General features: G+C 38.2%; 1 protein-coding gene across 1 annotated transcript; it reads right to left on the bottom strand.

The window, feature by feature from the left end:
* Nucleotides 1–1,141: 1,141 nt before the first annotated feature.
* Nucleotides 1,142–23,846, bottom strand: ATG3 (autophagy related 3). Its single transcript, XM_032207939.1, has 12 exons — nt 23,699–23,846; nt 21,621–21,662; nt 18,420–18,469; nt 17,186–17,256; nt 15,436–15,543; nt 13,428–13,477; nt 11,515–11,596; nt 10,954–10,988; nt 10,109–10,264; nt 9,335–9,462; nt 3,284–3,352; nt 1,142–1,404 (listed from the first exon to the last, which is right to left on the bottom strand). The coding sequence occupies exons 1-12, from the start codon at nt 23,768–23,770 to the stop codon at nt 1,323–1,325; spliced, it is 945 nt and encodes a 314-aa protein (XP_032063830.1). The 5' UTR covers nt 23,771–23,846; the 3' UTR covers nt 1,142–1,322.
* Between the last annotated feature and the right edge of the window lie 147 nt (nt 23,847–23,993).

The following is a 23,993-nucleotide window of genomic DNA, read 5'->3' as shown; positions in this document are numbered from 1 at the left end:
GTTTCCTTTGTTAACAAAGGATTCAACACATCTTTGAAATGAATCTGATAGGAAAATCCTATGACATGACTCAGAGGGTGTGGCTAAGTTTTAACTTGTTTCAGCCAGCGTTACTCTCACTTATATAGACACTGCTTAAAATATTGTCCAAGAAAGAAGTGAAAATTGGTATCAAAAGAGGAAAGCTGTTTTAAGCAAGGAACAGAGAAATTGATTATAGACCCTGATAAGTGAGAACATGGTACAGAGAACAGGCAAGACTTGGCATAAGTTGTGCCAAGCTTCCTACTCAACTGTACGTTCAGAAAATGTAGATAACCAATTTTGGATTATCCTGTAGCATGACAGCTGGATGTTTGTGAGACAAAGATGTTGCTGCAAAAGCTACGAAGACTTTAAGTGAAGCTATGACATATACATGACAGTCCTTTTCTCCTATCTTGATGAATGATGAACTTGCATTCTATAGGGCAGAAGATAGCTGCCAAAGCCTGGATGCGTCTGCAATACCTGAATTCAAACATTATGGACGCTTTAACCTAAAATGGAAATCATGCTATTCAGCTGCAAGTTCGCATAGTCTAGGTTGGGACAAATTGTCAAGATTGAACCCTGCTCTAACACAGTTTTCTCCCTCCTTCCATCTGTAGTTTTGTAATTAGACTGTTCTTGCATTTATTACAAGTTGAACAGGCTACATACTAATACTCCTTTGTCTCCCCAAAAATGCCATCTCCAAATGCTAGTCTTACTCAAGTGTAAATCTGACTCACCTTTCAAAGAACGTCATTTATTTGAACGTTATTCAAAGAATGTTGTTTGCTTTAGTTTAAGACGTAGTTAAATTTTCCTAATAAGATCATCACTTATTTTCCTCAACTTTCAAAGCCTTCTTCCACTTAGAGGAAACAACCATTCATAACTATGGGAAAAAACAACTTGTCTCTCAAGTGAATTTAAATCACAGAAATATGTTACGTTTTCAGGAATCATCTTAGCAATGAAGCCAAGAAGATTAGGCTTCTACTAATACTAGTAAAGTAGACTTTAACTTCCAATATAGAGGAAAAAAAGAGTCTTCTGTTGAAAGGAAATTGAAGGAATTATGGAGAAAAAAATCCACCTTTTATTGTAGTATACGTATAGGAATGAAAGTGATTTATTTATTACACACAGACTTCTATTAAAAAGGCTGGTAATGGAACATTTTATTTTAATGCATTGACTTGATAAAAGGTTAGTTACAGAAATTGTGTGTAATGTTGTATGTCACATGGAAGGGTTATTTAAAAAAAGATTTGATAGAGGATCTCTCATTTTAGTTACATCGTAAAGTGCCTCGTATAGTCATATTCTATTGTCGGAATGACTGCTTGTACAAATTTCAAGAAAATAAGAAGGTACCTGTGTTTGGTGTTAAGGAAAAGGTGCAACAGCTAGAAATCCTCTACCCCCCGACCCCTAAACATACCAGCAGTCACATGCAATGGTCTGCTCAACAGTTTTTCTTGCTAATAGGAAAACAGTACTTAAAAATTATACAGTCAGAGACTGGGAAATTTACACAGTAGAACTCTAGTAGTAACATCTGATGCTCCTCCAAATACACAGACCTTTCTTTTTCAAGTTAAAGCACGGAAACCGAAGTTCCTTTCAATAAATCTTACAAACTACACAAAAATTTGCAATCCCATTTACATACTTAATATTTGCTATTAACAAATGCCAAGGTAAACTGCACCTAGAAAGGTTAACTCCTAGCTACCTTCCTGTAACTGCAAGGAAATCAGGCTCCTCAGTGGCTCAGAAAAAGAAGTTGCTGTTCTGAACAATTCCTTGGAAAAGCTCCTTCCTGTTGATGGGGGAAAGTAGAGAAATTAGCTTTGCTAAGCTTTGAAGTCTGCCTTCCTTGAAGTCTTCCTAGTCTCCCTTATATGAGTCATCTTCAATGAGTCACCTTCAAACACTTGCTGTGCCCCAATCTGTAATGTGGAATATGCCTGATAATTGCTGTCTGATATTGCTGGATGTCTGTCCAATTGGGGCTGAGGCAGACAGACAACCAAAAAGAAAAATAAATCACAACTTACAATAATTATGTTATACCGGTACTTTTTGACAAACATGAACTACACAATAATGATGTACAAAATTGTCTGCTAAAAACACTCAATTATGTTAGAAATAGCAAAAAAAATAATAAAAATCTTGAAAATAAGCTATTTCAAACTACTGAGAAGCAGTATTTTCCAGTTCATTTTCTGTTGCTTGCTGCACAAATTTAGCAAGTGTCAACTCAGTGAACATGAATTTTACTGATTCAGGGCCTCTGGCTGCTCAGTAATCCCCTCCCTTGCTTGCCTTGTAGCTGCAAAAGCAGTTAGATTACTGTTCTGAAAGGACGTACTTGCTTTTAATACCAAGGTTATTTCGATTGTAAAGCACAGTACCAATTAATACAAGCATAATGCCAGTCACCTAACTAAAAGGAAATTGTTAGGCATTCTATACTGATGTTCAGAACGATGTCATCTTCATTGCTTTGTCATCCTAGTGTTTTCCCAAAGCAAGGTTTGTCAAATACTCTCTTCACTCCGTGTGAGCAGTAATAGGATCTCCACAGCTGTCAGAAACGAATCTCAGAGCCAAATCTAACACAGAAGCAGCATCTCCTTACCAAAAGGGTTGTTAGGCATTGGAATGGGCTGCCCAGGGAAACGGTTGAGTCACCATCCCTGGAGGTCTTTTAAAGACATTTAGATGTAGAGCTTAGGGATATGGTTTAGTGGAGGACTGGTTAGCGTTAGGTCAGAGGTTGGACTGGGTGATCTTGACAGTCTCTTCCAACCTAGATGATTCTGTGATCTCTCATATTTCTAAGTCTTTACTGTGAGATAACATCATAGCACGGATTCCCAAATTACACTTATGCACGTACCAAATCTGACCACACTCTATGAACCTCCAGCTCAACCTCCTAATACATCCTCCTGCATCACACTATCAGTTCCACCCTCTAGCTACTTCCTTACCACTTGTATAGAGACTCAACGCTTGTCCCTTCAGCACTACCTACTTTCCCCTGTGGTTCCTGCCCCACTCCCCGCAACTGATTAGTGGTGTTTGTTTGGACAGATCTCATCCCAGATCTGTAGCGTGCTGCCAAAACAGCTGTTTACTGCTTTCACACACCGCTGTATTTCAGTTTAGGAACCCTTAGGTAACAGCTCCTTACAGTGCAAAGAAGTCTCTAGAAATACCATGCAGTACTGAAAAAGGATACATGTGAACTCCAAGTTCTCCCCCACCTTCTGCAACAGTCTCGATTATTTTCTTCATCACTTCTGCATGCCTGAAAAACAGTAAAAATTATTTTAAAGATAAAACAACTCCTTTTCATTTTGCATAAACTAAATTTTGGATGGTTACCTTCAGCGAAGGAGGAAGAAATTTTCAGTTTATTAAGGTAGAAATTAAATAATAACTGAAAATATTGTCATGAATATAACATTACTTACCAGCCCCTTACATTGACAAGGAAAGGGGAGGATGGGCTACACTACAATATATTCTGAGTAGCATAGTGAGAGGCATTCTGCTTGCCGCTAGTATATCTGTTAATTGTGAAATGAGGGTTAATCCCAGATGAACCCCCTTTAGAAGATGACTAGAAATTGTTGCAACTTGTTTCACTGCCTCCTATAAACTTTCAAATTTGCTTAAGTTAAGAGAGGAAGTTACTTACATAATTCACAGAGCTTCCTAGGAAAGCCAGGCTAAACCAACCCTGCATAAAACACTTTTATGCTCTGGGACTGACTAGGGAAACTTTCCCCGGCTACAGCTGTAGTTCTATGGCAATGGGTTCTATGGCAACAGTTTCTAAACTATCTTCTGCTCACTCATGACTAGAATCATGACAAGGTTTAATCTGACAAACTCTCTAAATCAGATTACTACTGTGCAGTGGAGGATGAACATTTCTCCATGTGACTGTACTTTGAGGTTAAGTCAGTGACTTACCAGACCTACTATGAACCGCACAAATACTTCTGTACAAAGCTGATCATAGGAATATGACATGGAATTACAAAAGAGCTGAGATGAGAAGAATTAGAAGAAACTCTGGTCATCATCTAGTCCAGACCTCCCTGTACAAGGAATAGTGACCTAGAACAGCTTACTCAGGGACGTTGTCTGGTTTAGCTTTGACTATCTCCAACAATGAACGCTTCAAATCTTTTCAAGACCAGTTACAATTTAGGACTAATGGTCTTGTGTTCAGGATAGCTCTTCTACCTCATAACCTACGGGATGAAGAACATACCAAATCAGAGGAGAGGACTACTGTATGGTTAATTGCAGTTTTATTTATATACTCATAACCCAAACTCACCTTACTTCCATCTATGCATCAACCCTATTTTAAATTCATGATTCTGCAGGCAATCACAATCAGAGAGACCATATAGTGCTGTGGACACTCAGTTATCCAAGACTTCAAACTAGTCAACAATAGCAGTTTAAAGAAGCCATCCCGTACAACTATGTGCCTATGAGATCTAGAAAGAGTGGCAAGTACACTTTGCGTAACTTACTGAACACGCTTTGATGTTGTTATGCAAATCTAAATAACTGACTAATTGTTGGCGTTCAGCAATCACCTCTGAAGTTAATCATTCTGACAGTGACTGTGAACACAAGGAAGGAAGCTGTTGCAAAATTACCAAGACACATTGTAAACAGGAACATGTACGTCTGGGGAAATACAGAAGGTCAGCATTTGTCATTTATTGTACTGTTGATCCGTACATGCCAGCTACTGTTGATTGCAATTCTGGATCCTCACGATGCCATGGCAGAACACATGCTGTATGTGGTACCAAGGCCAGTTACTTCAATATAGGAACCTCACTGCTGTTAAAGCTTAAGTTTTGACCTCATCTGTAATGGTGGGCTATTTTTTGTACTGGCACAGAGTCCAGGTTGCCCCACAGCTGTTAGAAGTGTTTTACAGGATACAGGTTCAATCACATACATCTTAATGATGATTTTTTTTTTTTTTTTTAAAAAGGACTAAAGGTATCTCACATTCTTTAACTGCCATCATAATAGTCATTCTTACAGTTACTTGGGAGAAGCTTTTTAAGAACCTTTTTAAGAACCTTGCAAATTCTCAGAAATTGGTTTCCTTCCATTAGATAATTCTGAGGCATTAACATGAAGCATATACCCCCCCCTCCATGTAAAAGCAATGCGATAACTGGGAGAAATGTAACCTAAAATATCCTATCTAGAAGTCTCAAAGCTCAAAGATTATTTTTATTTTAGTTCTGAATAAGAGCTCCCCAGAGACAAGTGGTTGTCTTAATTCAAGGTGACTAAATACTAGGTGCTCACCAATGCTTGTTCCAGGACCTGTTTTTAGATCACTTGAGCTAACAAATAGGTCAGTCATTTGAACCACCTACGAAAATCCCCTAAATTACTTTCAGGTATTACTTGAATCACCTCAAGAGTTGGTTGATACGAGTTATTCATATTCCAAGTCAGAAATACCACTGTTGCTATTGAAAAGAAATTGAAATATGTAGAGTTAAGACCATGCATTCAGGGGCTATAAATAAATTGAAAGCTGCTGATTTCTTAGACTGATAAGACAACCATTTATGCTGTCATTGGGAGTTTTTGCTTTTTAAGTGAAGAAACCCCCTCCCATGCTTTGTAAGTGAATAAAACTTTTGGTTAAAGAAATAAATTTCACAAGGGAAACATAACATGGGAAAGTAAATGGAAACAGTAAAAGCCATCCGGACATATTGGGGGGGAAAAAAAAAAAAAAAAAAAAAAACAACAACCAAAAACACCCCACAAAACACATACAACCACCAGAAGTGATTGAGTTGCCCTACTTAACGAGTTTGATAATTTATTCATAAAACTGATATGAACATTGAGAACTGTGATTAAAAGTTTCCAGCAGTTAATGAGGAAGTTGAGTATGTTCCTGCCAGTACCATAAAAATGCTGACAATAAATTTGTCTTCCAGCAGGGCTGCAAGATGAACAGTTTCAACTAATTACTCAGAATAGAAGCAATCTTAAGCAGCTGCCCGTGGCAATCATCTTCACTCTACCACCCCGTTTCTCTCTTTTCTCTGACGCAGGACAAAGGGATAAATGCATCACAAGAACAGCCAAGCAAGGTTAGCACCATCCAAATACCTTACATTACACAATATTTGTAACATGTAGGGAAGCAACAGCAGCAGAGCTAGATAAACACTGGAACTTCCCAACTAAATTAAGAAAAAACAGTACTTTGGGCCTTTTTTTAAAAAAAAAAAAAAACAAAAACAAAAAACCCTCAGAAGTCCAGACTTTCTTAGCTGTAAGCCTTATTATATTAAGGAGATGGAAGATGGAATAGCTTGCCTTGGAGAACAAGAGAACATACCTAATGCTTCAAAAGTCAGATAGCATGAGAATCTAATTTAGCCAAGGTCTTTACAGCACTGGTACCTAGCAGTCTCATAGAATTCATAGAACCCCATTTGAAACATCCATTTTAGCTATGCTATCAGTCACTTCTCACATTCTCAGGCCTTTCCCAGGTCAAGCAGGTGCCAATCAACTAGACTGCCTTGTTTTTGAGAAGGCTACATTTAAGATTACTGACAAATTGGTCTCACTGCAATATCCTTTTTTTGTTGTTGCTGTTCTTAAAAGACTAATTGCAGCAAGTTTAATGATGCAAGTTATTTCTTCAAGAGTACATATGGAATACATAACAAAGGCATTGAAACTTCATTCACTTCACAGGAAAAAAATGAAAAGATACGCTCACAGATCTCCTGGAAAAGAAAACTCAATCCAAGTTCACAAGCTAGTATTAAGTTGGTTCTTACTCTGCAAAGGAATTTTCAAAATTGAACAGATTACGTTGTAGTCACTGCCCTACATAAACTCTACCTAGTTAATGAGGGCTGTCGTTCCCAGATGTCATCTTTGTTTCTTCTCTGAGCGCCCTCCAACCTGCATCCATCAACAGAAGCTTCTTCACAACCAACTTAGCAGCACCGCTTTCAGCAGTGACTAAACCGAGCCATGGCTTCATGCATTATTTTTTTTGTCTTTGCTTTGGATAGTCATCTTCCTAGTTAGTCTTAAGCCTTCCTACATTCATCCCACCTGATACTCCTTCAAAAGCACTAGCTGTGCAAAGAGCTGGCTGCACTTTTTTCTTTTTTAAAGCCCTACTTACTGCAAACAAGACAGAGTAACAAATAGATTGACATACTAAGATTCTTATCTTCATATGTTACAAGAACCTTTGCATCACACCAGAGGTCCACCTCCTTATCTGATAAATTCATAGTACATGCCCAAGAAGCCTGAGCGACCTAGTAATACTTCAAGTCTCCAGCAGTACACAGCCCAGAGACGCCCTAGCACTGAAGCAGTAACTTCACTTGTAACAACTCTTAACAGTCTTTTTCTTTCATTATATTGCCTGAACAACTTTAGTTTAATTAGATGTATGCAGAATTTACTCCTTTTTCTGGCTTTCAGTGTGCAAGTAGTGAGTTGCATTCAATGCCACTAGTTTTCACTATTTAGAAGAAGAAAAAAACCAAAACCACCTATCATTTATTCTCCTTTTGTAGGGTTTGTGATGGAGGTCTCAGAAACCAGAACTCCCTCCTCAGCAGCATTTTGCTAGCTGAAGGGTGGCATGTTATTCAAGTAATTCCTTATTTGGAAGAAGCTTCATAACTGATAGCAGTTATCTCTAACACCCTCTTTGTACCTCTTCCAGTTTTAGTCTTCCTTTACCTCAGACTGTGGAACTGATGACCAGAAATGTACTGCAGTATTCAATTTTCAGGTGGTGGTGCCACACGTTAATCACAGAAGCTTAATGACATTTTCTGTTCCACCTTTTATTCTTTCCCTAATAGTTCTCTGCCCTCCTGTACTGCTCTTGAGTACCAAGGCTTATGCTTTGACAAATCTATTGTTACTGCAGTCTTAAACCTTGTGATTTAAAGACCAAAAATGAAGTTCACTATTTAAAAATTTCTCTAAGTCAGGTGTACAGGGGAGAAAGCTGTTTCCCACTTGTACACTGGTTTTCCTGCTCAATGTTGTTCAGACATAACCCCTAGTGCTTGATGAAAGCAAACACTGCTGTAAAGCAGTGGTTAAAGAACTAGGATCTGCAAGAAAGACAAGATGCAGATTTCTGAAGTACGTGAATATACATCTTCATAACAAGATCAAGAGCAGCCATCCACCGGTGCAAAGCTTCCCTGCTCTTTCTATGTTAAGAATGGTATGCTCTTCCCAAGACTAATCATACAATTAAAGATGGCCTAAACCAGTAATAAGAGTGTTTTGAGTCTGCAAAAGCTACCATAAGCTTGCCAATGACAAGCTAATTATTTGACATCTCAGCTAGTGACATAAGATCCATGTACGTTTCTTCAGGTACAAAGACATTTACAAGACTGAAAGAGGCAACTGGGATTTTATTTATTTATATTTTAAATATATACAAGATTATAAAGCATGTATTTTTATTTTTTTTAAGAGAAAGCCCAAACTCACATCTCCAAGATCTTAATACTACCAAGAGGTTGAGGAGTTACGCTAGGATACTGGCTCTGCATCACCAAGCCACTTCAGAAGGGATAAAGGCCTAGTATCTAAGATGAAAGGTACCTTCAAAGACCCGTTTGAAAAAATATCTGCACAGCTAGTCTAACTACAGACTCCTTGCATTTTGGATGAGAAACATGGAAAATGCAACAGAAAACACTGAGAACATGAGTGTGTTTTGCACTTGTGTTCAACAAATATTTCAGTGTGGCATGTAGAAGACTTGTTTATCAGCATAAAATTTCAAGGACTGCTGGAGGAAAAGAAGGCAGCAATTACAGAGTAGGAAAGTTATTTCAAACTGAAATGAAATAGGTTTTTTCTTCTCCCAGAGTACACATTATGCAGCCACTTATTGCATAGAATTTTTTTTTTTTTTTTTTAAAAAAGTGTTCTAGTAGTCTGCCATCTTCTGGAGTCTATAGGGAAGTGGAGGAAAAGCAAGTTAAGCACAGAAGAGAGCTCTAACTTCATAATACACTTGCAGAAGCAAACACTGGGAGTGACTCCAGAGAAAAGCTGTTATCTGCCTTTCACACTTCCTCAGAAATGAGCAGACCACTATGGCAGCCACCTGTGGAAATACAGCCAAAAAATCTAAACAGAATTCCTAACAAGACCAGCAAAATGCCTTATACCTGCATCCTGAATCACACCAGGAACAAAGACTTACCTGCATGGATGAACTGAGCACATGGGAGGAGGAGGAAGATGAGGATGATTTTCAATGGTCACTGTTTTTTTGACGTGATCTTGACTAATGTCTTCATACATATGCTCTACTGTTAAAGGCTGCCGTTGCTACAAGAAAAAAGGGAACATTTGAACAAAAGCGTTATTGGCAAAGAATCTTCTGCTCCTTCTCAATAATTCTATCATCATTAACATGAGGTACCGTAAATTACAGGTAACTAACATACAACAGATCTGAAAGTATGTCAAAGGAACTGTTGTAAGATCCATATGGTATGGAAACAGCACTGCACAATGTTTTGTTTACAATACACAAGGTGAATGGCAAAGTCAATGTATTTGAGAACCAAGAACCTGGTTCTCATCTAGGCATTTGAGCCGTAAGTCCTCAACTTTAACTCAAACTTATTCATTAAAAGGGAAAAGTGATTTATCTAATCTTTTTCCCCAAAGGTCATGAAAACACACATCTGCTTACTTACGTAAATTGACTGGGATTATTTCTGGTAGCTCAAGAAATAGCAGTGCATGATTTTCTTTCTGTCAAATGTGCTTGGTTACAGAGTACAATTTTTCAGCAAAATATTTTTTACTTCCTGCAACCCCCAAAGCCCTGTCTGCAACCCTGACTGTGTAATGGGTTTTCTCACCATTTCTTTGAATTTGTTCAGTGAATAAGAAAGCAATAACAAAGTAGCCTTGTTATTTGACATGATCTAATTTCACAGAAGTGAGGAAAAAGATACAGATATACCTCATCATATCCAAATAACCAGAGCCTTGGAGTTTGGTAATATTTGTCGTAAGTGATGTAGAGGTCATAAGTTCTAGTCTGTAGAATAGCATCTTCCCCTCCAACATCAACTTTAGCTTTGTTAACTTCAACAATCTGTCTTGTGTCAAGTGTTGCCTGGTTTTCAAGGTAAAAATGACAATATTAGTACAGTCTTGTTTATATTCCATCATCACATCCTAAGCAGTTAGGAAGGGTCGTAAAATTGAAATTAATATTCTTAATATTAAGAAATGTAGGACTTGGGGTTTTGCTTTAGTCTTCAAAGCAGGAATACTGATTTCACTCAATTTTTTTTCCTAAGTCTGATTTCTCAAAAAAAGCATGCAACTACATAGTCCTATCCCCTCCATTCTTTCACCAATAGCTTTTGAACTTTTTGATGATTCCAATGAAATTCAGAAGGCAGAGGTCTGTTTATGCACGTCACAAAGATCTTAAGCAAGTACCCCAAATAACTATACACCCTGTTTTCCCTCGTAACACTCCAGCATCCATGTAGTCAGTTTAACCCACAAGCCACTCAATTCACCACATGTGAGCCTCAAGAACAATCACATGTGAATAGAACATTGCATGTAAGCAGAACAAAGCAGATCAGCAAAGAAAGCAAAATTACTGTAACTGAAATATTTCAGGACCTAAGAATTAGGGTGGACTGGCAGGAGAAAAATCCACAGGAAACCAAGTTCAGAAATCCCACCACTTATAATAAGATTATGTGAACTATTTGTCATCCTTATTTTTATTTTGTGCTCATATTGGTGATAAGCATTGCAACAGAGAAGACAGAACTGTTCACTCACATCATCTGTCTCCAATAGCCCACTTTCTTCATACTCTGAAAAGAAGACCCATAAAATTCTGTGTTCAGCTCATAGTTAGCTGTCATATTTCCCATTCATAAACAATTCCATTAAAAAAATATCCACACATACCTAAAGATGTTTTATTCAGGGAGATCTCCCAACCCCTAAACCACATTATACCTCTTAACACAATTTGACAGACCGTAACAAGCACAATGAACAATCCTTAAACACGTAGTTTTTAGTAGACAGATTAAACGTAGATATGAAACCAGAACGAAGCTGTGCCAAAATCCCTATTTTTTGCTTGCATCTGTGCTGCTACTCAAACTAATTTGCCACTCAACACTCACAGAAATTTTATCACAGAAGTTAAACATGCATCAATAATACCATTCAAAAGGTAACAACGAACAGGGACCTTTTTTTTTAAAAAACAAAACAAAACAAAAAAAAACAACAAAACACGCATTCCATTAAAAAGTTGTATTTTCTTATAGTGTTCTATAGTTAAAGGCTTGAAATAAATACACCCCCTCATCCAATTTAAGAAAATACCTTCCATGTCTGCAGCTTCCCCTTCATCTTCCTCATCATCATCTTCACAAGATGCTGATCGTTCTGGTATTTTTATATTATCCTTCAGAAGTTAAATTGAAAGCACTGCTTTAAGACAACTGCATTTAAGATGCATCTACACAGTTTAACAGCCCCAGCAAGTTTAGGTCCAGTCAACTGAGCTATACAGAAAAATAGCTCCTACAATTTCAGCAACTATGCTGAACTCACATATTTGCTTATTAAACAAACTTAGTTTTGACATCCTAGCATAACGTTAAAAATCCACTACTAATTTTTCCTCTGACTTTGTATTCCAGAATGACTGTGTTATTAAGCAAAGAGTAGACATAGTATTAAACAGACAATTTCTTTTCAAACAATCTACCTACATCAAATGAAAGGCAATGACTAAACACATAGACTGGTATTTTGTGTGAATTAATCCACAAACAACTGTGCAACAGTTCCATAATTATTTCTGAAACATTTAAGAGCCCCCCCCCCCTTTTTTTTTTTAAATATCACTGTCTGAGGAAACAGAGCCCAACAGAGGTGAAGAATATGACAAATATGACAAGTCCTCAGCCAAATTTTGTGCTGATATATAACATTTGAATCCAACAGACAATTCTAGAGAAATTCAGAAGGAGGAGGTCTCAGTTTATGCTAGTTTCATGAAGACTTTAGGACAATACTCAAAATGATAAGAATTAGAAACTGCCCTAGTTGTAAGCATTACCAGACTGGTTTCCTCACTAGAAAAAAAAAAAAAAAAAAAAAACAGTACAAAAATACGTTGTCAAGTATTTTGGCAAACAGCATATTATCATAAAAGGATTCATCATTCTGGATTGGACTTGTACTCCAAGAAATGATGTACTATACAACAAGCAGATTTTTTCTGCATACCAAACATAAAAATTGAAATCCAAGTCATAACACAACAGTTACGCATCACAATAATATTCTAAAAGTACTGTTTTGTAAAAACAGAGATCACTTTTAGGTATTCATTAAGGCTGTTTCTTCAACCCTTATGTAACCAAGTGGTGAAAAAGCAGTATTTTTTACTATATTCAGCACAGTTCCATTTAAAATGGTTGAATTTCACAGTTCATCATATCAATAGTGTTTTGAGTTGTTTACAATTTGTGCAGTAATATGAGGGAGCCCATTCTCTTTCCCCCCTAAACTTCAGAATCTAATGATTTATGGATAGTTTCACAAATTCTCATAAGGCATAGCTGGAACTCCACTTGAGCCATCAGCTAATCTTAAAGCACTTTGTCTTTGGCTCTCTTAAGCACATTAAGAAATATGTACGTACACACACCCCTCAATTTTTTCCAACTATTCTCAGTTTCCCAAGGGCTTAAGTTTCAGATTTGGCACCTGCTACAGAGTGACTTTTTGGAAAAGTACCGATAGTGATGACTTTAAGATATTTAAGCAGTTTTAGTTCATGTGGATGTGAGGACACCAGTTTGTTGAATAGAACTTAATGTGTTTAAACTTGCTTGCAGAAGTATTTCAAGGTTATGAATGAATACTTCACACTCCTGCATTATTTTTTCCATATAAGAATTTCTTTACACTGGCTCTCCAAACATTAGCTTCTTGAGACACAAGTACAGTATCACTGTAAACACATTATCATCTTCAGTTTGTAGATTTCTGGCAGACTAACTAAAGACATTGCAGTAAGAATACTGCTTTGGTAAACATCAAAATAAGGAGATGCACATGCTTTAGCTACTATGGTGGGCTGTGAAGATCAATGAGCATCTGGCAACATATCTAGCAATAAAAGTACATTTAAACCTTTCAGAAGCAACACTAGATTGCTGCAGGTAAGACTTCTATTACCTTTACATCCCATAATAAAGCAAAAGAAATTTCAAAACAAGTACCTTACTGTCTAGTGTGATCTCCTTAACTGCTTCTGTTGCACCCACTACACCTGTTAAATGAACAAGAAGTTTGCATTAAAGAAGTTTCTTTGTCACAGAACACTATGGAAATAGGTTGAGACATTGCAGAGTGAGACCTGCAACCAAAAGCAGTGTATAATTTTTCTAGTTGCATGTCACAACGATTTTAGACATTTGAAAGGCTGTTTATTTGGTGTTGGTAGCATGCATGGAGATGGACATCTATAATGAGACCATACTTTTAACGTAGAACACAATAGCACAGTTCTGGTACTTCAAGCAAATTTTGTTGATGGAACACCACAAAGTAATTTGGATTTTTATTTTAAGGAGTTTTTACACAAAAAATGAGTTCAGCATAGGCATTCACTTTGCAATAATACTCAGCTTTGTGAGTATTTGCATTTATGAGTACTTCTGAAGCATCTTGAAAGCAAAGTGTTCGTGACAAAGCAATATCATGGCAGGACACGATGCTTTTAGCTGAGGAAGCAATGGTAAAAAAAAGCCACCCCAAATCACAGTAGTATCAACTCTTCAGTACCTCCCCATTACCTTCCTAGTTTTAATGCAGCTCTCATCTGCTGCTCTTTGGGATACAGGCCAACATCTGCTTTGACTCAGTATAGACTTATTAGCTCTTCAGCTGAGAAATTCATCATTACAGAAAATAAACCTGGAACCAAATTACTGCCCACCAGAAGTGCATGATTGGACCTCAATTGTTTGGGAAACAGGTATGTCAGGTCAACGCTGCCGTGAAATGATGCATTTCCAGTGGCTGTGTGATTGTTTACAGAAAGTGTTTCCCACCCACCAGAAAAATATGTTGCTATAAAGCATATAAATTCAGATAGGTGGAAATAGATTATCTCCTCTGATGGTGTTTGGAAACCTGGCTACATCTAGTCAAGAGTCTTGCAGCTGTGTTAGCCCAGCATAGTGACCAAAATCAGTCCACCCTAAAAAACACACAAACTTGACAAAGCAGGAAAGGGGAATGCATATTTAATTCAAGAATATGACAAAGCTTTGTCAAAAAGATTTCCTTATGGTGGAGTGTTGTATTATGAAGTACAATGCATTTAAGAGTTTCATAAAAGAAAAAAGGGCATCTTCTTTCACCCTTCCTCTTCTCAGCTTGGCTGAACAATTTAGTGAGAACATCTACAGCAAAATGAAATACACCAAAGAAAGTAAGTACTGACTAAAGTACATTCTACCCTTGGAAACGGTAGGAAACAGCATCATTGGAAGACAAGTTGATTAACTTATGACAAAACATGAAGAAAGGCTAAAACTAATAAAATTAGCAGTTCTCAAGAGAAGAGGAATATGATTTAAGAGGTTCTGCCAGAAATACTAACGAGACAAATTCACTTAAGCAGTAATTTTAGTCTTATTATAAATGGAAGCCCATCTGAAGATTTCCTATGAGAAAGGCCACATCTCACAGTGATCACTGTATTTAATTTTTCTTTTTCAGCCCCCTAGTCCACCTCAGATACTAAAATAAGAGTTATTTTCTAACGATTCCCCTTTTAACTCAAACACAACAAATTAACAAGATGTGAAATACTACAATAATTAAAGTTTCTTTGGGTCATCACTAAGTTAAAGGATCGGTAGAAATTAGCACATTCTTCAAATTAATATTTTAAAGCAACATTCTCTAAACAAGATCTTTTAAAGGAGCGAACTGGTACACAGCTCTTAAACCCAGCAATAGCCTAGTTGTACTTTAACAAGAGAATAATAAAATACTGTCAACCAACCCCCTGAAAAACAGCCTATTTCAGGCATACAAGCACTCAGTTAAATACCTAAGCAGCCATACGCAGAGCAAGTGGGTAGCTGGCACTGCAACTTATTTTTTCCCAGATTAGATAATGGAACACAGCCATCTGAGAAAGATTTTACTTTTTAATAGTGGAAACTGATTATCTTATCAATTACCAAATGCAAAGTTTGAAGCAAGACTGAATACCTGCATTGTGAAAGGTGTCTACCCATCCCCCATCACCATCATCTTCTTCTATAATTGCTTCCTGCTCATCCGAGTACTCCATCTGCTTACATCTTTTGTAGCACGGAACTGCAAAAAAAATTGCACATCAAAATGATTGCAGCCATTCTGTACAAAATCAGATGGAAGTATGAAGTTATTCTACAAAGACTTCTGAAATATGCTAGTCTCTCGTATATCTTTATTTAAGAAGTTCTATAGCTATATTTCAAATGCAAAAGCACAAACTTAAATATAGTAGAAGGTGTTTAATCTCACAGCAGTGCATCACTTGACTTGACTGGAAAAAGCTTATTCTTGCAACCCACTAGAAACCTCTCATGTCTCTTTAGGCTGCCTATTCATTCACTAACAACTGGAGACAACCTACTAGTTTTCTTCGCATCACTAAACCATTTCTAGTCCAAGAACAACTTCGCTTACATTAGCGTAAGTTTACTGAATTGATTTGTCTTCTGCTACAAGTTTGAATCAGCAATTTATTATTAAACATACCTAATTTATCATGGTAATTATCTAGAAGTTTTGAAGAGGTTAGCATTAATGTTATTTAGAGTAACTTCTGACACATGAATTATTATATCACTGTACATCAAGTCCAGATTTAAACAAAGTTTCCAGAAAAAATAACAGAAAGAATGCAGAAAGCAAGAATTATGTCAAAAATTGCTTATTTTCAGGAAGAGTGGGGTGTAGAAGTCAGAGTGAAGAGAGGTTGTCCTGACTTCCAAAATGAAGTCTGTAGCATGGCTCTTGGTTTCACCCTTAGCCCATAACTTTACTCATGTGGTAGGCCAATGCATCATTACCAGCACAGATGGCATGAACAGGAAACATTTTAAAATGTGTCCTCGAAGGGTCACAGCAATGTGGGACCCTGGAACCAGGAGAAAAAGAAATAAAGTTGGCCGTGCAGCCATTAAGACCATTTCAGCAAAGCCCATCCAACACTACTATTAGCATTTTCACATGACAGTTTCCTGCAAGACTCTGAAAGCCTGCAAGTGAAATCAAAGAATGAAATTACAACCCACTGCAAGCGCAAATCTCTTCAGGATCCCTTCCGTTCTGCAAGTACTTCTAATGACATTATCTTTGACATATTTTGATACAAGATCTTTCTTTCAAGAAAATGATTTTGCCGTGATTGTGTTGCAACCTTATCTTTCTCATGCATTTTATTAAAAACATGGTAATCACAAATATTATATATACATAACCGTGAAACTGATCAAAATTTGATTTATAAATGTATTTTATATCACTGCTATTGAAAGGAATACTGACATTAGTTACACATCTGAACTAGAAGCATTGGTGTTACCATGAAAGACATTCTAGGTACACTTCCATAACCCAGGTTTTCCCCAAAAAAGAGGAAAATAAACCTATTTTCTTTTTAGAAACTGAACGTGAGCTGAAGGGCGGAAAAAAAAAAGGACAGGCAGATAAGGAGGTTTATTATACTTAAGCTTCATTTCTACTTCAGCAAGGCAAACTGCATTACTAGTATAAAGCCCTAGTAGCAACTGGTCTAAAGAAGAAATTTTAGATGCGCAGGAAGAACTTTTTTTTTTAATATCCCAAAGCCAAAACATCCAAAGTGCAAGATATTTGCTTCCCCTGTCAATACAGACAATCAGTAGAGTTGATAGCACAATCAGTCATGCTATCAATCCTAAGAACACTTATATTTAAACTTCAGCCTTACCATTTTTAGTTACCAAAAACTGTTTGTCTGTTGGCAGATAAGCCTTGACTTTTAGTTCTTCTCCTGAAGCCCTGCAAAATGAAGTGCACCATAAAAGGTTGAGAATTTGGTGATGTGCAAAAGAACCCTATTTTCAACTTATATGAAGAACATTCTACATACTTCTCTTGCCCTTTTCTCAGAATTTGTTTGCTATGACTTTACTCTTGGCTACAGAGAGATTTTGATCTAGGTATGAGGTCAAAAAGGTTGGCCACTCCTAAACTACAAAGTCTTGGATCAAAACCTATTTGCTGCTTCAATAGCTACTTAGGAACTACAAGCAAAGATGGGTTGACAGAGGAATCTAGTCTATATGAAACGTACTAGGATCAGCAACAACACAGTCCCAAGCATTTGTAGAGATTAATTTCAGAAAAAGCAAGAAAGACTTGTAAAGATATAAAAACCGGCAACAGTCACCAGAGCTTACATTATTTAAGCACTTGCTTTTGCTTTCTGTGTTTTTTGGTTTGGAATAAGAGTCTAAGCTTCTAAATAGTCTGTTGCCAACTGCTGACACACAGACCTGATTCAACATTTTCTCTGAAGTAGACAATAAAAAGGCAAGAAACGATGATTCGAGCATAACAATTCCTCCTTCATCTGTTCGCAGCCCAGTATAGAGCCAAGAACCTTGATGATACCAACTGCACAGACTGATTAGTTTTATCATGCAAGACATTAATAAAACATAAGTACCGTATTTGCACCCTTACCATACACAGAAGATAAGGGATTTCTGAGGACAAGCACAAAGTTACCTGATGTGGGCCAACTTGAGAATGTTTAACCAAAAAGCTCTTGCTTAAAATATACCAAATACAACTTGCTCTTAGCAATTTCAGTTGGACATGGCCTTTGCTTTTTCAATCACCATTACCAAGACAAACTCAGGGAGACACACTGATGCTGCAGCTGAACACTGAAAGCATGCATGGTAGCTTATTTCCTCTACAGCCTTTGGGAAACAAATAAAAGATCCCCAAACAAATCCTCATTTCCACTACCACCACACAGAACAACAAATTAGACCTGCTTGACTTAAAGTTTGTATCACTTCATCACAGAAATAGCATAAGTTCTACTGTGAGAGTCAGTGTACTACTCTGAAACGATGAATTGTATCCAATGGAAACATACAAAAGCATAGGTAGGGATGCTAACTTTCCTTAATTCTTTTGATTTCGCTTACCATTGCCAAGTAGGACAGTGGTGAACTAAGTGATCTCCAGCTGCGACAAACTGTTAAGAAAAAAAAATAAAGTACTGTTAAATATAGAGTAAGGAAGCAATTTCTGCAATAGTGACTTTTCAGTCATATATTCCTCCAATAGTTCTTATTTACATTATCTGTTTATATCATTTCATTGCTTTAACAACTTTTCAGCTAACCATAAAGACCCACAAAGACTAAAGTAACTTCACCTGGAGGAAATGCATACTAAGCATTGCTTCCTAGGTCAAGTAGCACTGTTTACTTTGTGATGAATAAGCTGCTTTTCTTTGCTACTCCTCAAAGTTCTACAAAGACACTCAAGAGATTAACATGAGAAGATGAATACTTGAATTTAAGCTTTCCCCTAAAACCAAACCAAAAAATATTTCTGTATTTTACTTGAGTTTCAGCTACAAGGTGTTTCTCTTCTAGTGTTCAAAACAATTTTGCAGCAAGAGAGGAAGTAACATTGCCACCATTTCATTGAACTAGTGAGAGAACTGCAACAGAAGAATAAATAGTACGCTTCTGATAATGACCATCACCATGTATCACCGACTGACGTTTACTAGATATGGATAACCAAGTACTTAGAACATTGAAAAAACTTGTGTAGAACTTCATTCTAAAGAAATAGCTTTTAACAATCTTCACTCCACTTGTTCTTATTATCAGACATAACGGCTTTTTTAAAATCACATCACCTTTTCAAAGCAATATTGGGTATGCTGTGCTAGACTTGTATAACCAAGTCAAAATCCACACAGCAAATTATAACCCACTGGACTTAGTTTTTTCTACACAAATGGTAGAAGGCAAACCTGCCTTTAAGAATAGCAGTTTGCATGCTGTATGCATTAGTGCCTTTTGAAAAGAAGGTGCAAGCCTATTGCTGCAATTGCTTTGTCTTAAAACACCAGGTTACAATAATGTACTTCCAGGCTGACTACAATCTGTTATGGAGTGACACAACAGGCTTGGAGCGTAAGTGCCAGTCATATTCTCATCACGCCTTCCAATGCAAGGCACATCAGTGTAGTAGAAAATACCACAATGTGTATTGCATGCAGATTAGCAGATTTAATCTCTGCAAAAATGATTTCTTTCAATCATTTTCCAAGAAAAATCTCTAGTGAAATACTCATTTTAAAGAAAACAGTAATCCCTTCCAACACACATGGAAATTAAAAAACACGTTATTAGGCTTTACCTAATAATAAATAACACATGAAACTTTAGAACCACTTAAAATGCTCTGTTCAGAGAACTGGAACAGTGTTTGTAGTTCCAATGTTGAAGGACATTATTTAAGATGAAAAATTCAAAGCATTCTTTGGAAGTCTATGAATGCTAAAAAAAAAAAAAATAATAATAATAATAAAAACAACACTAAATTTATTCTCCTAAACAGCAAATTTAACCAAGTTGGTTTCACTTTCTATTTCTAAAGCACTAACATTATCATACCTGAATTGGTATAGCAGAAATGGCAAGAAAACAATTTGAGATTTGCCTGTACTTACATATGAAATGAAAATGGCCACCTTTCTGAAGCATTAGCTAGTAAGAACTCATGACAGGCAAGAATTTGTTAAAATTAAATCAATTGCACTGATAAATGGAAAAAATACAGATGCTGAATTTGATTAGTCATCATTAGCCTCATCACTAACAGACTCATCTTCAGAGACAAGCCACAACAACCACACTAAGTTTATCACAAAGCTGAGCATCTCAGACTAACATACAGGCAGAGCAGGTTAAACTGAGATTCATTACTCACGAAATCCAAACTCATTCAAAGATAACATCCTACCATCATCACAGTTGATATCAGTTCTTTAGCAATCACTACTATATTAAGATCAAAATCGTCAGGGAATAGGAAAGACTGTCAAAGGGACAATCAGCATATCCATGCTCCGGTCCTATCTAAATTTAACAGGACTATTAGTCTTACTGTATAACCATTTCCCTTCAATATGGCTTTGAAGGATCCATTCTATTCATCTTATCAGCATCTATGTTTATAACAGACTATTTACATTCATTTACTGGTGTTTAAATGCTGCAAGCAGTTTAACTCAGCATGGTTCTTCCTATGTTCTATAGAAGGTATCTGATCTTTCAGTCCTGCTGCAACATTCTCTCCTACATGGACTAATGTTTAATTCCTCCGTGATATGTATCCACTTTCTCCATAAACTGTTATTTTTAATCTATAATACATTAGTACATAAAATACACAGACACCTATGCACACACAATTATCAGAACACCATGTTGCTAAGCCTGTTTTTCTGAGTAGTACTCCCGTGGGTCACAGAAACCACAAGCGCTTGCATGCCTTGCAACAGAGCAGAAAAATGCTCGCTACCGACATTAGGAAAGACACTTTTGCCCACATGCACTACCTGTACCAGTTGTAATTTGTTCTCTCCCATCTTCACATTTATACAGTCTCACTTTTCTTTCATTCTACCTAACAGTCTGAACGCTATTCTTACACCTCTGTAAAGACAACGTATTTTCAGAACAGTAGCATTTTAACATGAAAAACAGCAGAACAGGGAAGCCTAAATAGCACTGCAAAATCAGTGCTAATATTCTAGAAAAATTCTTGTTGTTTTTTCTTCATAGCAGACTCCTTTAAAAACTACAACTGCTTGGCATTAATCCAAAACACAATCACTCTGAAGCAGCCTCTTGGGGTTGGGAGAGGGATGCTTGCTGTGAACAAGCATATATAATGATTTAGCCACAGCCCTGGAAGGAACCAAAACAGAAGAAAGAGAAGACCGTTTCCAAGACACAGTAGTACAAGTTCTCCTTTGAATTGCTTATGGAAAAGGCCTTTGAAACAAATCTATTCCTGTTTACTTCCATGATATATACGGAGTTGTTGACCCAGCATGAGCTTCCTTATTAGTGTTTTAGGATGTAGTACAGGAAAAGATAATTCACATTCAGATGCCACGTTGCATTTCAAAAATTCTGCTGTTGATCTACTTCAACTGTAGAGTAACAAGGCCATTTAGAACTTCCACAGTATGGAAATTGTTTCAAGAAGGAACTGACAAAGGTGTAAACAGTTTGAGATGAGCGTGATCATTTGGAGTAAAAGTTGTATTTAGAAAATATGGAAGTACTGATATTTCAGAGGTTCTAAATACTTACTTCTTCAGGTGTAATTACTCCAGTTTCTTTAAATTTGGACTCCTACAATTAAAAAAAAAAAAAGTTAGAAGTTGTGAGTTCTGCTGGCAAATCAACATACCCACTTTACTGGTAAATAAAAACATCTGTGAGATTTTCATCTTGCAACCAGCTCAGTCCACAGAGATCTCTGAAGCAACTTGGAGGTAGCCTTTGCCTGGGCTGATAAAATATGGAAGCAAGATGTATAAGTAAGGCCTGACATAATTACTTAGATGCAGGATCTGGGGAAGTTGTGAAAAGAGTGTATTATATATACAAAGTATTTTTTTTTGATGCTGCCAATTATATCAACAACTAAGAAAAAAGACTCCTTAACACCTTGTGTTATGTTCACCAGTAAGAGACCAGTAAGATACAGAAAACCAGATAGAATTTAATGATCCTCTCAGTCAGGGCTTTGGGACTGTTTCTTAGCACCAAACAGCAGTGCAATGCATTGATATGAAGGCTTTTAGTTAAGAAACCTGGTATTTGGCTACAACTTCAGCCTACTCAATCACTAGGAAAGCATTAAAGAAAACCAGCCACTGCTTAACTTAACTATTCTTGACACTTAACCCTGGTGCACTCTACCACCTGTGTTATATAAAGGGAACAAGCACACCTAGTTCATGAACACATCTGACACCTTCCTCTCCCATAATATCTCTATAGAGACATTTAAGAACAACATTAGGAAAAGCAAACTGGCTGCTGGGCAGACATCATAGCATCACTCTGTGCAGTTCACAAAAACCAAAGAAACCCAAACAGCTATAGTTTAGCAGTTTAATTACCATAAACCCAAGAACTCCTGATAACACATTATGCAATATCACACTAGAGTCAGCTTACTATTTAAAACCTCAACATTAACCACATGCATTATGCAACACGCACAAAGTTGTGCTTCTGGAATTACAGAAGGAAACATGTAAAATACCCACACTCTGCTCCCCGAGGGTAAACAATCTCATCTTTTTCATCTCAAAGCATCCTGTGGTATGCAAGCTAGTGCGAGACACAAGCCTGATTTATTTTTGAAGGTAAGGAATGGGAGCACTTATTTCAGGCCCCTTGTAAAGGGAACACATACACATAATATTATCACCTCCCCCATGTGGGAGGGTCCACCTTGCCTCCCGGCCGCTAGCTGTACATCTGGTCACACAGATTCCTCTTCTGCTCACAGCAGAATAAAGCGCCAGCTGCTCCACAGCAAGCGTACATGGTGAACACATCACTTCATGTTTCCACACCACAGCTTCACTGCAGCACGCATTGGTGGTTGAGCCTAGGAAGATCCACTACCCAGGCAGGATACCTCCAAGGGACAAGCTCATTTAATAGCTGCATATCGCTGCCTTCAACCCAGAGATCTAAGCGGTGAGGTGTAAGGCATACAGAAGGTCACGCTACAAAACTACGGGCAGAGAGATTGACACTGTAAATAACTAACAGTAGAAATATTAAATAGGAGATTTATGGAACAATTAAGGTTGGAAAAGACCTCCAGGATCATCTGGTCCAACCATCACTCACCTACCAATGTCAAACAATAAACAAGGCTCCCGAACACCAGGGACATCCCCTTGAGCACCCCCAGGGACGGTGACTCCACCACCTCCCTGGGCGACCCGTTCCAATGCCTGACTGCTCTTTCTGAGCAGAAATGTCTCCTTGTTTCCAACCTAAACCTCCCCTGGCACAACTTGAGGCCATTCCCTCTAGTCCTATCACTGGTTACCTGTGAGAAGAGGCTGACCTCAGCTCCCCACACCTTCCTTTCAGGTAGCTGCAGAGAGCAGTGAGGTCTCCCACGAGCCTCCTCTTCCCCAGCCCAAACCCCCCCAGCTCCCTCAGCCGCTCCTCGCAGCACTTGTGCTCCAGGCCCTGCACCAGCCTTGTAGCCCTGCCCTGGACACCCTCCAGGACCTCGCTGCCCTTCTCGCCCCCCGCAGCCCTTTCCCCAGCCCGGGCTCCCACCGGGGAGGGGGGGGGCACGGCTCAGCACCGCCCCAGCACCGCCTGCAGCGCCCTCCCGCCCCCTGCGGCACCTTGAGCACGGGGGTGAGGTACTCGGCCACCTCCAGGGCCTTCCCCTTCACCGTGTTGATGACGCTCTGCATGCCGCCGGCCGCCCCAAGCCGAGCCGAGCTCAGCTCAGCCCCGCCGAGCGATGGCCGCGGCGCCGCCCCCCTCCTCCACCTCCCACCGCCCGCCCTCCCTCCCGTCACGTGACCCGCCGCCATTTTCTCTCCCCTCCCTCCGTCCCCCTGGTCGCGCCCATGACGCGGAGCGCAGGGCTGGCAAAGCGCGGCCGGGCCTCCCCGCGCATGCGCGCCGCGGGGG

Source organism: Aythya fuligula, chromosome 1 (genome assembly GCF_009819795.1).
Source record: "Aythya fuligula isolate bAytFul2 chromosome 1, bAytFul2.pri, whole genome shotgun sequence".
NCBI lineage: Eukaryota > Metazoa > Chordata > Aves > Anseriformes > Anatidae > Aythya > Aythya fuligula.
Note: the sequence above shows the minus strand (reverse complement) of the source record. Positions and strands in the feature narration are given on the sequence as shown.